The 14,939-nt window shown below is 34.6% G+C and overlaps 2 protein-coding genes across 4 annotated transcripts; one reads left to right on the forward strand and one right to left on the reverse strand.

The window, feature by feature from the left end:
* Positions 1–560: 560 nt before the first annotated feature.
* On the reverse strand, positions 561–8,702 carry LOC7453743 (protein argonaute 4A). The gene is made up of 23 exons (XM_002323160.4): positions 8,499–8,702; positions 5,917–6,184; positions 5,630–5,835; positions 5,335–5,559; positions 5,120–5,256; positions 4,950–5,047; positions 4,778–4,875; positions 4,501–4,666; positions 4,286–4,402; positions 4,090–4,197; positions 3,890–3,952; positions 3,693–3,806; positions 3,427–3,595; positions 3,187–3,299; positions 2,937–3,074; positions 2,678–2,811; positions 2,488–2,553; positions 2,024–2,087; positions 1,805–1,916; positions 1,649–1,722; positions 1,349–1,443; positions 1,236–1,267; positions 561–992 (listed from the first exon to the last, which is right to left on the reverse strand). The coding sequence occupies exons 2-23, from the start codon at positions 6,175–6,177 to the stop codon at positions 817–819; spliced, it is 2,766 nt and encodes a 921-aa protein (XP_002323196.2). The 5' UTR covers positions 6,178–6,184; positions 8,499–8,702; the 3' UTR covers positions 561–816.
* A 2,982-nt stretch (positions 8,703–11,684) lies between these two features.
* Positions 11,685–14,929, forward strand: LOC7453744 (probable U3 small nucleolar RNA-associated protein 11). 3 transcript variants are annotated; one of them, XM_024588060.2, is made up of 10 exons: positions 11,685–11,905; positions 12,141–12,212; positions 12,305–12,395; positions 12,518–12,609; positions 12,690–12,783; positions 12,884–12,963; positions 13,424–13,507; positions 14,345–14,444; positions 14,525–14,620; positions 14,708–14,929. In XM_024588060.2, exons 2-9 carry the CDS (start codon positions 12,157–12,159, stop codon positions 14,615–14,617), a joined length of 690 nt encoding a protein of 229 aa, XP_024443828.1. In that variant the 5' UTR covers positions 11,685–11,905; positions 12,141–12,156; the 3' UTR covers positions 14,618–14,620; positions 14,708–14,929. The 3 variants fall into 3 exon arrangements, with proteins under 3 accessions (XP_024443828.1, XP_002322578.1, XP_024443827.1); XM_002322542.4 differs by having other exon boundaries at positions 11,688–11,905; positions 14,525–14,929; XM_024588059.2 differs by having other exon boundaries at positions 11,905–12,051; positions 14,525–14,929.
* The last annotated feature ends 10 nt before the right edge of the window (positions 14,930–14,939 follow it).

Here is a 14,939-nt window from a genome sequence, read left to right on the forward strand (position 1 = left end):
GCTAATGGCTTTGAAAATAACAAGGAAGTAACTAGCGTTGATTGCTACAAAAAAAACCTTGTTAAGAGTCTATTTTTCTAAATAAATTTCAGTCACAACAAAGTGAAGATTTTAGAAAAATCAATTGTTTTTTCATTAAAAAAAATGTTTGTGAAATAAAATAATTTAAACTTCAACTGATTACTGGAGTTTTATTAACTAAAAACGAATAAAAAATCCAATTAAGAATTCATTACTATATTGGAGATTTAATTGAGAAAAAAAAGACCAAATCAAGACTGGCCTTAAAGTTTGGGGACTTTAATGAGGTTTTCGCTAAAACACACAGGGAAGCCCATGTTACTCCTAACATATTTCTGCTAAAAAATTATTAACATACAGATCCTACATGGTACAGAATCGAACCTTGATTCAAGATTAGCTCATCGATTTATCTGTATTGGCAGCAAGTCCTTTACAAAGCTTTTCTGTGACTCAATTCATTGTTCCAAAAATCCATGAAAATGGGCACACCAATTGCTCATGCACACGCCAATTGGTTAAAGAAAACATTCAACAGGTTGTTAAAACTGAAAGCAGGTTGATAGGTTAAGCCCTTTTTGCACGTCCACTAGGGATAGTGTCAATAGACATTAGCAAAAGATAGAAAGAGCATCAAAGGTTAACCCGAAACAAGCTGTTCTAAAACCACATTCAGGAAGTAGCCCTACGCTATATACATAACTAGCCCCATGCTATATACATACAAACTAGAGCCCACGACACAAAAGATCATCCAGTTTTGCCATACTTATAGTTCACAGAGTTTCGCAATCTTCAGCAGAAAAACATAGAGCTGCGGACATTGTGGTGTAGCTCAGGAAGCTCAGGCACAGGTGCTTGCCCAGCAGAAGTCAGACCTCCATGGCTCGAAGATGTCTCTGACATGTCATCAAACTTCAAGAATTGTGAAATCTGAGTTGCTGCCAAGTGTGCGTACCGGACTGGAGCAACTGCAAGGGGGTTATAGCAATAAAAATAGCTCAACAGGTGAGGATAAGAGGTATTTGGTGCAGAACATGAAATCAATAAAAGGCTAGTAACAGTCATTCCCTTGTCAGCTTCAGATAGGAATAGCAACGTGTAAAAATATAAAAACTAGCAGCAAAAGTAAATAAAAATGGCCAGTTTCGAGCATTTCAATTCCTAATTTCGAAGGATGCATAAGCATAACAGAACAGGGATCTGTTCGTTACCTAGGGATATTGCTGTTGTGCTTCTTTGGTACCTGCAAAGTTTTTTAACAGATTACCATAAATGTGCTTCAAAATACCATTTTAAATAACAAAGCAACCCAATATGAACTTACACATAAGACAAAGAGTGAATCAACTCCTGTAGATCATCAGCTGAAAAGCCAATCTCATCTAAAAGAACATGATAATGTGTTGGCCTAGTTGTTCCCTAAAACATCAAAATGGTAAGAAAATTAGATCATTACACTAAAACCAATGCCCCCCAACTCAATCGAGTAATCAGCCATTTATGTTTTGTCCATTCATACATGCAATCTCCAACCTCAAGAAAGAAATGATGTCCTCAACAAACTACAGCAAGTATAAACAGAAAATAAAGTCAGTTCAATGATAAAAAGTTAAAAACAACTCACTATCATCCCTGCATGGGCACACATGTAGAAATCATAGGTTTGTGGGTGACAAACAGCATTATCAATAACAGTTCCTGCATATTGGGAAAAAGAACGTATAAATATCACCAAAATTAATTAAACTTGCTGGTTCGATTAGAATTTGGGAATGCCAACCAGGAGGAACATTGTCTGGAGATCCATCTTGGAAGAATTTAGTGTGGTGATTTTTCTGTGCAACAATTACAGTGAACTTGGGTGACCAGCTTTCATCAAGGAACTTGCAGGCCTGATGAACACAAAGAGGAAAGTTACTTAGAAGAAAGTGTATTTATGTTCTGGTTACAAATAAGTAATAACCTTTTATCATTTGATAGTATTTTAATAACAAGAAACCTCAATGATTTGATCCAGCTCGATGTTGAGGACTTGATTAAACTGCGACTCACTAACTCCATCCCTTTTTTCAACATTGGAAAAAAAAAAGAACATGAATTTGTGGGCTTTCAGTGATGGAAAAAGATTTAAGAGACAAGCTTATAGCTAAAGCATAAATTTAGTGCAGCTTAGTAACTTTCTTTCAAAATTGGAAGAAAATGAAAAGGTGATAATTGACAAGAATGCCAAAACATTTCAAATGCCTTGTCATATAAAGCAGAGACTTCACATATTCAATGCTTTCAGAAAACAAGTAACGGATCTCTTTTGCCTCATTACTTTCATTGTAACAAAGCCCTCTGGCTTGCAACATCCATTAAGACCAAAAATAGCAAAATGCAGGTGTGGCAGAATACAGAAGAAAGATAAATAACCAACGGTGCAAGGACCAAGAAAGTCAGTTCGAAGAAAAGGAAACTGACCTGAATATGATTATCTGAGCTGGCTTTGTTTGGCCAGAACTCTTATAGTAGTCTAACAACAATTCCCTGAAATTGAAGGGATTTCAAATCTCTATTTATACAAAGGGGCATTCAGGTACAGAAAAAAGACAGGTCCAACAATGTAGTATAGGAAAACATTTTTTAAATTATAATTACATATATTGCTCACCTAACAATCCCACAATCATCTTTCTTATCTGCTGTTAGTTTAAAAAGAGAATCTACCATCTCAACTTTTGGTGACTGACTACGCACAGAAGCTCTATAACGAGAAAGTAGAGGCCAGTTTCTAGAACTGACAACCTATGGAATTGAAAAGAAAAAAAATTGAAGCATCACATAATAGTTTGTGACTTTGAACAAATTGAAGGGGTGATTGTAATAAAAAGACAATCTCTTAAGAAGAATTCATCCCAGATATGTCCTACCGCAGCAATGGATGGGATGTCAGACTGGCCAGGCGAGCCATGTGATACATCCATCCCAAATATTATTGTAGGAACTTTTGAAACAAAAGGGATGTTTCGTGATTGCTCCATAGCCAACAAAGAATTCAAACCACCGAGCTATCCAGACGAGAAAAATTTTGGTATGTTAGAAAAAAGCTGCATTTGCTGTGAGTAAGTAGAAAAGAAAGGAAGAATATTTCAAATGATCAATATTGGTATGCTATCTCACCTTAGCATTTATCTTCAGGAGAACATTCAATATATACTGATCATTAACTCTAGTGGGTGCCAGGCATTGGTTGAAAATTCCATATTCTGCAAGATTCTTTCGTTTCCAAGGACCTTAAAATACAAATTTACCAAATTTATAAAGAACAGAAATTACTGCACATAACATTAACTAGTTTTATCAATCAAAAGAACAATACACACAACAGCAAGGATCATGTATGATGATAAATCAGCTAACCATATATGTCAGAGTTCTTCCTATCAGGAAGAAGACACACAAGAAAGCGAGGAGGAGCATCTGGAAAAGCTGTCTGTATCTGTTCAAACATCTTATCCACTCGAACAGGAGGTGGTGCCCGTCGAAACTGAGCATTCTCTTCAAGAACATCCATCGGGTCACTTATGAGCTGCACCAAAGCAGAAAAAGGAATAACATTTAGGACAAGGAACTAGATTCAAATGAATATTACAAGAAACATTGCATAAAATTTTGAAAAAACTTACAATCCCTTTCATTTCTCCAAATTTTATCAAATCTCTTACTAGACCACGCACATCACAACGGGCGGAAAAGTTCACCACTGCCCAGTTTTCAATTTTAGAAGGTTCAAAAAATTTCTGCACAAGAGGTAACTTTGTTATTACAACCACTGATAAAAAATGAAGGCAAATAGCAACATAGACTAAATTCCAAAAGGCACCTTATTATTAAAATTCCACCGCCCATTTCTTGGAATAACATCCTCACCATTTCCTGCTTTTAACTATTACCGAAGAAAAAGAAAGAAAGAATAACTCAATGATTCAGAGCCTTCAACCTGGACAGTGCTTACAAAGTCAAAGAGAACTAAAAAAAATCTGTAACAGATTACAGTGTATTAAAGAATAGAAGACTAGACACCTTTGGAGCAGGAAGCACACGGCCTTGAACTTGAGTAAACTGGCTGCTGATGGTGATGCCACAAGAACGCAGCATTGGTTCTGCAGCATAGTTGTTGCTTTTCATTACCTGACAAAAAGCGGCAGTTTATCTTAAATGGGGAGCAATATAAGAAACAGAAATCATCCTCATTGAAAACCAATGAACAAAGACTTACATCAGCTAAGATCCTAATCTTTTCTTGGGGTTTTTGTCTTGATTTTTCTACCAACTGCGATCTCTGATGGACAGTCAGTGCCTTTGTGTAGCGTTGCAAAGAAAGCAGTGAACAAAGCTGGATAATATTCAGAAATTACATTAGCACAGACGGAGGCCAACAAGAAAGATGTATAGCAGCATAGAGCCATGAAAACAGGAAAAGGATCGAGCCACCTCGACGGGAATGTAAGTAGGCCTTTTAGGCTTGCCAACATTGATGCATGGCAAATCTCCAGAGTAACGTAAATCTATGCTGCGATGATTAACAAAATAATCATAAACTGTAATGTCAAAACTTTCAACATCATTTCCATCAGCTGCTCTTGATTTCAGCGAAAACCTGTTTGGAAAAAAAGGCACAGGTACATGAAAAACTAATTATAGATTGGCATAGTTACATGTAGGTAACATGGCAACTGGGTGGAAATAACATGAGATGAGAATGACTAACATTTGCTCTTTGCAACTATTTTCACTTAGGCCAGTGATTCTGTACTCTTGATTGGTAGGTGACACCTTTATCCTCAAATTTTTCATTGTCCGCTTTGCCTATCATTGAAAACATGCAGTGAGCCACATGAATTTGGTAAAGTGAATTTTGCTGGTGTAAACAGAATCTGTACCTTTGCCCAGTCGATCTGAAAAGGGTTTGACACATTCTGGTTGGCTATGAGAAAGTCAATAAGTGGCCCAGGCTGTATTATCGTTGTAGTCGAACCATCTGCCTTGAAGAGCACATATAGGTAACATGGGAAACAGTTTGAGCAGGACTATGCCATAAAATAAAACTCACCCATATTTAGGGATAATCCACCCTGCAAGGCTCGAAAGCTCGAATGAAATCCTCGGCATCCAAGGACTCCTCCTCCCAGATCAACATAGTTCTTTGGATTATTGTGAAAGAATGACTGGCGAACAAGAAGGCAACCCCTGGAAGAAAATCAAGCATATGGAATAAAATAGGGTAAACCAAGATAGAAAGAAGATGGTAGCTAGATTTGTACTCACTGTTTAGCTGCATGCTGTCTTAAAATGATGTCCAAGACTCTTAAGGCTTCCTGAGAGTTTTCCGATTCTTGACCACGCAAAGCAGCTGCAATAGCTTGCATAGGGATTTTGGCAGCAAAACTCATCTCCACTTTAAATGTTTTGGACTGGAATGCCCGCCTCATCCTCTTTTTATCGGTCTCATTAGGACTTCCATTGCCAACAGGGCTTCCATTTCCAGAATTCCTGCACACAAAATAATCCCAATTGTCATTCACAATTCCTAACAAAAAAGAGGCAAAATGCATCCATATACCTATTTGATGAGAAACTATCAAGCAAAACAGTGAATTCCATTTTGTTTCGTGGCAGAGCACCAATTGTGAATAAGCTCTTCTCTCCATCGTATGCAAAGTCCTTCCCGGCAAGATCTGACCCATAAGTCTCATGAACTTTGTCAATTAATCTTCTCCCAATGCCCTTTGCATCGACAGGGCGACCGTCCTCATAATATAAGGAAACCTAATTCAATGAAGAACAAAATTACAAGGAAGAAAAGAACAAGAGTCAAGACAGAAAGATTACATGCACAAAGAAACTTACACTGTAGTGAAAAAAGTGGCCACCAGTATTAGAGATAGAAACTTTGAAATGATTTGTGACTAGTTGTATTTTTTGCCCTCTAGACCCAACTCCGCGCCTGGTAATCGGGGAACGTTTTAATTTTGATGTCTTTTTTGTTTCCTCAGGAAAAGTGCCTGTTGTCAATTGAACAGGAACTACATTTGGTGGTATCTCAGGTGGAGGAGGAGGGAGGGCATCAGGTGGAGGAGCAAGGGCCTCTGGCTCTTCATTAGACTCCATTTGGTGCCTGAGGCGTTAAAGAGACAAACATACTAAGGCATCAAATGAAACATAGGTAAGCTATGAATCTATGCACACATTACTAAACAAAACATAAGTTGAATTATCAGAAATATAGAAACCAAAATGTTCATTCAAAGGCAGCCATATAAACAGCAAAACATTCAATTACAGAAAGTCAATAAGAGAACCGTGCCTGTGGCTCATAGCACAATGCTGAGTAGAAAGGAAAAAAAAACTTCACATTTTAAGTAAGCAGCTTCATCACTATTATTGTAATCCAATTTCATGTAAATTCCACGGAGGATTCCTAACAAGTCTTAGGGGGTGATTCCCAGAAATTTCATCCATTGCTTGTGAAATGCTTCCTTTTAGACTTGCAACCACAAAGGTACAGATTCAAGTCTTGAGAGTGGCCACGTCACACCTAATCATTGCAAGGTACGCTATCTCTGAATTCCCTGCCCTAAGGCCACATTTATGGGAGTATAACTAGGTAATGGCTTTTATATATAAATAGGACATGGTTTAAAGGTAGGTTCTTGCCATTATTTGCATTCCATATATGCCTGAAAGTCGAAGGAAACCTAACAATTGCTTCACAAGAAACTCAACTTAACTCAACTGGCATTGTTACGATATGACATGATATCCATATATAAATTAGTATGCAAAACAGATGTTCACTTATTCAAGTTCTATATAAAGGCATCATCCAAAATTGAAATAATCCAACTAAAACAACCTTACTGAGAATAACCAAATTTGGTCAACCTTAAAATGAAACGACCAAAATTATTAAGACATATCTAGTCTTGGAATGTTATTAGTGATTGCATGAAACCAGACACTGTAACGTGTGCATTTCTGTTTTTGGTGGCTTGAATTTTACGCATCAGTTTTGCTATCAACTATTGTAGAGGTTGCAATTGAACAGACTTGCATATGCACTGCATAACTTTAGCAATGCAGTTATGTTTCTTAAGATTTCTTTTCGAAGAAACAAACAGAAAGAAAAAGGAAGTCCTCTGGTAATGTTTCACAGTGACTTGACAAGATCAGCTCAATTGAGCAACCATTTCAATTTTAGTCACTTTAGTGGATTCAGTCAACTTGGCCAAGTTCCTAGTCAACTCTACTTTATGTCCTACCAAAGGAAACACGAGGACTACCCACAGGTTCAGTGGAGGACATGGGTGTCATTTTGAAAAAAGGTATACGAGTATTTGACACACGAATTCAATCACAATATCAAATACTTGATAACATATCAAACAAGAGATAAAATCTAAGACAACACCAAAAAGTGCTTACGATAATACTAATAATCCATAAAAAAACAAGGTAGAAAAACTAACACAGAGAGAATACAAGACAAAAAATGTGGGAGCTCATACTTTCATGAGAAAGATAAGCGTGTACCAGTAATTTGATAATTAAGACACCTTCATACATACGAGAGAACGAAACCTCTTTGTCTGTTCTGTTATCCTCTTAAAATCCTGAACACCTTTTCCTTTCTTTACCACACAAGCCAGGTTTTAACAACATTTTTTTTTTTGGAAAAAACCCAGAAACTCAGAATAGCAAGAAATTCTTTATAGTTTAAAAAGGCAAGAAAAAAAATCTTAAAAAAACAACAAAAAAATCTTTATTTCACTTATTGGTGAAAAAAGGAAACCCATTTTCCTTCAAATAGTGAATAAGAAACAGAAAAAATGAAAAATTACCAACATTTAAAGAAGAAATAACTATCAATAACATAGAACAGGTGTTTAAAGAAGCAAAATCAGTGCTTTTAGTGGCGCATTTCAGTTTCATGGCCCCTCAACCTTTTGTAAGTGAACCCCTGAACACAAATGCATGAACATGTGCACACACAGTACACATGAACCAGGGACTCTAGTAGTATTTGTGAAGGGTGTAGGTGTCTTTTGACGAAAAAAGACCAAATTGGTATCCACGCTGGTCGCAACAAGAATCTTTAGACCAGGGAAATGTAGATGCTTTGTCTGTGATAAAACCCATGAGTTAAACTGAAACCTTAAACAACAGAAACACGAACATAACTTATGTAAGAACACATTACAAACAGAAAGTAAAAAAAAAAAACCCAAAAAATAGACAATGCATGTCTTGAACTGATGGTGGTTTTTTGTGCGTTTCCAATACCAAGACCCAAACTTTAAGGGGGGAAAGGGATACCAAAAAAAACCCTTAAACCCCACAACTTGAAGCAAATCAAAAAAGAAAAACAAAGTAATTAGCATAGAATGCACGGTCGAACCCATAAAATAAATCAAACATTCCTGGTTATGTACCTGATGATAGCTAGCTAAGATCCCTGGAAACTTGAAAAGGACCAAGATTTGCAAGAGCTAAACAAAACCCAGAGCTCAAAGCTTGGAAACTAGCAGATAAGTGAAAACTGGGTCCTAACTTAGGGGTGTTTGTGTCTAAATAAGGGAAAATTTTGAAAGTACTAGCAGGGACATAATCAGTGACAGAGCAGCGGTCACATCACAGGGTAAACGAAGAGACTTCACTGTTGTCCTGTTTATCGTATGGTTTAATGATTTTACTTGATCCCTCAATTTTAAATTTTGTATCAGTTTGATTCATTCACTTTCATTTAGTCCCTGTTTTGTCCTTTCGGCCGTAGCGGCATTAACCTCGCTGTTGAGTGCTATGTATACCTTCAAAATTGATGTCATCTCATCATTTTTACAACTTGACAGTGGCGCTTCGCGCTTTACTTGCGAAAATAACGAATGATTATATCTTTCTGATCAACCAATCGAGTTTATCTTCAGGAGACGTTTGGTATGCGAATTCTTAGATATTTTTATGAAATGTGATTGTTCATAATATAATTTATGAGAATGTAATATTTTTGTTTAATTTAAATAAATATTAATTATACATAAGATTATGCACATGAGAATGAGTTAACTCTTGGCACACGTTATAAGTATGTATTGAAAATATATTTTTAAAAATCAACAAAAAATACTGACTTATTAAAGTATTTAGCATATATCAAATATAAAATTTGCTATTGTTGTCGTCGAGAACAAACCACTCGTCTTTCATCATTTTATATAAAAAGATTTTTTTAAAAAAACTTCATAGAATTTCAATAACACCATTTTGTTTATGTACATTTCTAAATAAAATTTAACGAACTCAAATAAATTTGTGCCCTATATCTCTCTTCAAAATCAGTACCCGGTATTTCTCTTCAAATACAGATTCTTAAGATCTAGAATAGAAAAAATAAATGAAAAAACAAATCCTGGAAAAACCAACAACAAATAAAGAAAAGAACTCAAAAGTTTCTTAGTCCTATTTCCACCTATTTGATATACCTATTTACAAGACTCAAGAACCAAAACATTAATTGCTTATATTTTTTATTAATTACAGTGAATGTTCATAATCAATGAAAAATCATTAATAAATATTCATGAATGTTTGCAATTTATGAATATTAATAAATATATTTATTCTCATCACATCATGACTAATGTCTTGGTTCATATACCAAAACATTTCATGGACTAAAAACTAGTGATCAAATAAGGACTCGATAGTAAAAAAAATATTCTTCACTAATCAAGTTCATTGTCTAATTCACAAAACTATTCCAAGCTCAAGACTTTTATTATCGAGAGAGGGTTTTTAGAATAATTTCTTATTAATGTTTAATTAATTTTAAATACATATTAATATTTTTTTCATATTAATATACACATTTACATTACAAGGTTTGAAAGCCAAACATTTAAGAATATTTTATCTTGAAAAAAATTACAAAACAGGGGATTACAAGGATGATATTGAGAAACAGGAATAATGGGACTAAAACAAAACAAAATAGAAATTAGAGGGCTAGATGCACCGTTATCAACCCTGTTATGCAGAGCATGGTCGGTTGAGCTCACTTGCTGTACTCTTGTCTCTTCCTCTTTTGGCAATAAAGCAGAGTGATGTGGAGACAGGTCTAGCGATCCTGGAGCTTCTTACATCAGCAATTACCACCTGTCATTTATCATTTGTTGTTCATTGGATAAATGTTAGTTCTAGGATTATGATTTCTATATCTTATTTATAATTTGCTAGATAAAAAGTTCAAATATTTATAAACTATTTCTTGTATCTTGAAAATCCATATTTTATCATTATTTATTTTTTATAAAAAATAATATATATATATATATATTTGTCAATGTCATATTTACTTTAGTTTTTTCAATCAAGCATATTTTTATATTTTATATAATTATTTTATTTTATCCAAAACACTAATCAAATGCAAAGATTTATAGATAGGTCTTTTAACACATTAGTTTTTACATTTAAGTCCCGTTTGTTTGCTGGAAATTATTTTTTTTGAAAAGTAAATTTTGGAAAAGTTAATTATTTTTTGATGTTTGGTAGTGTAATGAAAAATAAATTGGAAAACTTTTTTCAGTATTTGATTATGCCGTGGAAAATAAGCTGGAAAATAACTTATTAATGTTTTATTTTTTCAAGTTTATTAAAATAATGAGAAACAAATCTTGCAAATTAAAAAGTTAAATGAGAATGAAATTGAAAAAAAAATATAATTTCATAAATTATCTTAAATAAAATAAATAATAATCAAAATAATAGAGATCAAATCTAAAAAATAAAAAAATTAAAAGATGAAAAAATTAAAATAATAATAATTAACATTTCATAAATTATTTCAAATAAAATAAGTAACAATTAAAAGAATGAAGATCAAATTTGATAGATAAAAAATTTCAATTAAAATGATAAGGGAAAAACAAATAACAATTATAAAAATGAGGACTAAAATTAAATATAAAAATTAAATTCTAAGGGATGAAATTGAAAAACAAATATTCAAAACAAAAAATATATAACAATCATAAGTTTGAGAACCAAATTTGATATAATCAGCAAATAATATAACATTTCTAATTTTTTTACAACTTTCAAAAAGTGTTTTCCGCCTAAAATAAAAGAAAAACACTTTCCTGAAAACCAAGCCAAATTAACTAGAAAGTGTTTTCTGTTGATCAAAAAGTGTTTTTCGTTGACCAACTTTTCTAATAAAAAACAAACAGAGAAAACTGAAAAGTAGTTTTCAGGAAACCACTTTCCGTAAACACAAAAAAAGCCTTAATTTTGAAATCCAAATCACAATATTTAAATGATATTTACTGCATTATAAATCCAAATATTAATCTTGTGTTTGTTTGCTTAAAAATCAAATTAATGAGATTTACTAAATACTTTAATCTAAACGATATCATAAAGCTGCTGATGTAAAGAAACTCACAATATTATAATATCAAAGATGGTGATGATATGTAATTCCAACCTCACCATTAACATTAACCTCAAAGAACAGTTTCAATCATCTTTCTGGGCTCGTCATAAGAATAAGAGATATAATATATATAGATAGCCCTTAAAACAAGCCCAAAACCCTAAGCTGGCCCGAGTTACTCACTGTCGTTTAAGCTGAGGTTTTTCCTTGTCAGTATCGTTTTGGTCTAAAACCCTCGTCTCTCATTGCCGTCTGCACAATCACGTCGGGCTTTGCTTTGATTAACGAATCTGTAAAAATAAAAAAGATTGGAGCTTTTTGAACTCTACCCGTTTCCGGAAAGTGGGTTTTGATATCAGCTAGGGTTTATTCAAAGCAAAGAAGATTTTGCTCTGAAAGTTTCAGGTACCCTTTGTTTTTCTTGATTCAAAGTTTCCATCTTTTCATATGGAAATCTCTATTCTTCTGAATGTTCACTGTTCTTGACTCTAAAGTTCTGGTTTTTATTGCCTTTTTTGATAATTTTTCCGCTTGCCTTGTCGCGCTAATAAGTATGTGATTTTCAAGACCAATTATTGTGTTTTTAAGAGCAAGGATGGCAGTTGATTTGTTTAATTTTGATTTTTTTTTTCTTAAACAGGAAGAACAGCAACAAAATGTCATCCTTAAGGAATGCTATTCCTAGAAAGGCTCACAAGGAGAGAGCACAACCGTGAGTCATGTTTTGTTTTCCAGTTTTGGCGATTCTTATATTTGTGGTGATTTGTTGTTGTTGTTGTTGTTGATTTGATTTTTGGATGCCAGTCAAGCAAGGAAGAAATTTGGGCTGCTTGAGAAACATAAAGACTATGTTGCACGTGCTAAAGCTTTTCACAAAAAAGAGGAAACTTTGAGGGTTAGACTTAATTTAGATCGAACATTCTGATTTCTTAGGTTTGATGATTTGTAATATTTTGGTTCATGTTGCTAAATTCTTGGCTGTGGCTATGGCTATGGCTGCGACATGTTTCTTTACAGAGGCTTAAAGAGAAAGCAGCATCGAGAAATCCTGATGAGTTTTACTTCGGAATGATTAAGAGTAAAACAGTTGATGGAGTTCATCGGCCACAGTAATACAATACTTCTTTGTTATTTGCTTACATTTTTTTGTTTTTTTTTTTTTAAATTTTAATTTTTTTTTTTATTGTAGGAGTGAAGCTAACAAATACACTCAAGAAGAACTATTGTTGATGAAGACGCAAGATATTGGATATATCCTTCAAAAAGCACAAAGTGAGAAAAAGGTGAATGATTCAGTCACAGTTTTACATTCTGTTTCTGGTTACTTAACGTTTTCTAAATGCTTTCTTCTCACGATCATTTTAAATGTAATGGCTGCTGCAGAAAATTGAAAAGCTAACTGCCACATTGCACTCGCTGGATGGCCGACCCTCAAGCAAGCATATTTACTTCGCTGAAGATAGGTTCGAACTTCCCGGCACTTATTGTCTCCAAAAAATTGTATATGCTGCTGACATTTAGTGGCAAAGAAAATTGATGAAGACCATTACTTGAGGCATTTATGTGTTGAACTTAAATGGAAATAATGCATTTCAATATATAAAGTTTTGTACCAAGTGACAATTGGCTTGGTTACTGACTTCCCATTGTTTGTAGTTCACTAAATCAATGCTCTTCTGTCATTCATAATGGTATTAGTGATACAAGCTAGAGTATAATGATGAGATCTAGCTTATTATTTCTACAGTGATAAAACTTAGCCTGCTGTTTTTCTTGTCAACTCGAGCTAGAGCCCAAGGGCAACATGCAAACTTGCTTTGTTTTTTTCCCTCATCCTAAATTCATGATTAGTGTTCTCTTTTTGTGGGAATTGATTCGTCATTGGATATGTATCCTCATTACTTTTTGTTTCGTATCTTGCAGGGAGGAGGCTAAAGAAATAAGATCACGATCTTCAGAAAATAAAATGGCAACTACTTCTGTTGACGTCCCTGATAATATTAAAAGGTAAAGGATGACTTTTGTTTTGTTAGACAAATTAATCTAGGGTTTGTTTTTCCCTTGTTGAACTTGATTGATCATTTTAAGAGGTAGAGAGGATTTATGCTTCTTTTGATATGATCACAAAATCATTTACATAGAAATTTACACTCATTACTATTCACAATCCTAACTATCCGCTGCAATACCAATGCACTATCATTTAATTTAGTTGGAATCTTCCAAGAGTTGCACTTCGTTGGTTTTGTAAAACATAGCGGCTGAGAAGAAAATTTTCTTGAATTTAACTCACCATGTTAGCCAAGTGTTAGGAGCACTGAACCTTGTCCACGGTCTTGCCTGTTTTTGGCTGTAATTCTCCTTGGTACATGCAAGCATCTCATGTTTTCCTTCAACCCTACAGTCCTCTGATTGGGGTCAAGCATGCGAGGCATGTGCAAACATGCGATGTCCCCGGAGGTGAGTTTGAGCTGGAATATGACCTCTCCCGCCATCAAGGCCTTGAACTTTGTTGAACCCCCTTTTGCTGCTGGAAACTTCCAGACTTTGGAGGCTTAAGAAATATAAGATAATTCAAACATATGTCATGCTAATAGTTGATACCAGAGGGTGCCATTTTCTAGAAACTATTGAGGCTGTCGTATAGTTTTTTGTCATAAGCTTATTTATTAGTTTGTTGACCACCACCGATCTCCTCGGGAGAGTTTGTGGTTTAGATCATTTAGTTTGTTGTTAATCTATGGAACTTTTCCAGTCAGTATGTTCTTTTGTACTCTAGTATAAGCCAGTTATATTTTGTTTGTTTCAAGTCCCACTGTATCAGTCTCGTTGTTCCATGGGCAGGAAAATAGCCAGTTCCTACAGAGAGCTTGAGGCCCGGAAGAACCGAGCAAACCAGTTGGAGAAAATATATATGGATATGGCACTGCAGAAGGAATTGCAGGTATCTAGTTCTTGCTTTTACTTCACTGTATTAGTTTATTCATATAGATCTCGAAATTGAATCCTCCATTTAATGATCAGAAAAAGGGACGAAAGCGCAAGCTGCGTGAAGATGAGATTGTCTGTCCAACTACGAAACCTGTATTCAAGTGGCGTTCAGAACGAAAGCGGTGAAAGGTGGTGAAAGGTGTACGTTGAGCTGTTGGTCTCTCTATCAATCTGTTTATGGACGTCTATTAAGCTTGGTGCATTTGCATATCGTAGGAGTTGATGGTGCTGGGTCATACTCTTGCTGTTGGACCAGCATTTAAGCTGAACGTGAAGGCTCCAAGTCAGCTGGGAGAGCTGACAGTCCAGTTAAGATGGAATGAAATGATGGTGTCATTCAAATGCAACCTGTTGTACCAATATTTTTTATAGTAAAACCTTTAACTTCATTTGAATGGTATGTGTTGATCATTTGAAATTGAATTCATGTTTTTGTCATCTATTGATT

This window comes from Populus trichocarpa, chromosome 16 (genome assembly GCF_000002775.5).
Source record: "Populus trichocarpa isolate Nisqually-1 chromosome 16, P.trichocarpa_v4.1, whole genome shotgun sequence".
Lineage (NCBI taxonomy): Eukaryota > Viridiplantae > Streptophyta > Magnoliopsida > Malpighiales > Salicaceae > Populus > Populus trichocarpa.

Coding starts and splice junctions, on each gene's coding strand:
- LOC7453744 (XM_024588060.2), top strand. CDS start 12,157: ATGTCATCCTTAAGGAATGCTATTCCTAGAAAGGCTCACAAGGAGAGA. Junction 12,610..12,689: donor GATGGAGTTCATCGGCCACA/GTAATACAATAC, acceptor TTTTTATTGTAG/GAGTGAAGCTAACAAATACA. Junction 12,784..12,883: donor AAGCACAAAGTGAGAAAAAG/GTGAATGATTCA, acceptor TGGCTGCTGCAG/AAAATTGAAAAGCTAACTGC.
- LOC7453743 (XM_002323160.4), bottom strand. CDS start 6,177: ATGGAGTCTAATGAAGAGCCAGAGGCCCTTGCTCCTCCACCTGATGCC. Junction 4,198..4,285: donor AGATTAGGATCTTAGCTGAT/GTAAGTCTTTGT, acceptor GCTTTTTGTCAG/GTAATGAAAAGCAACAACTA. Junction 3,807..3,889: donor GGTGGAATTTTAATAATAAG/GTGCCTTTTGGA, acceptor CCTCTTGTGCAG/AAATTTTTTGAACCTTCTAA.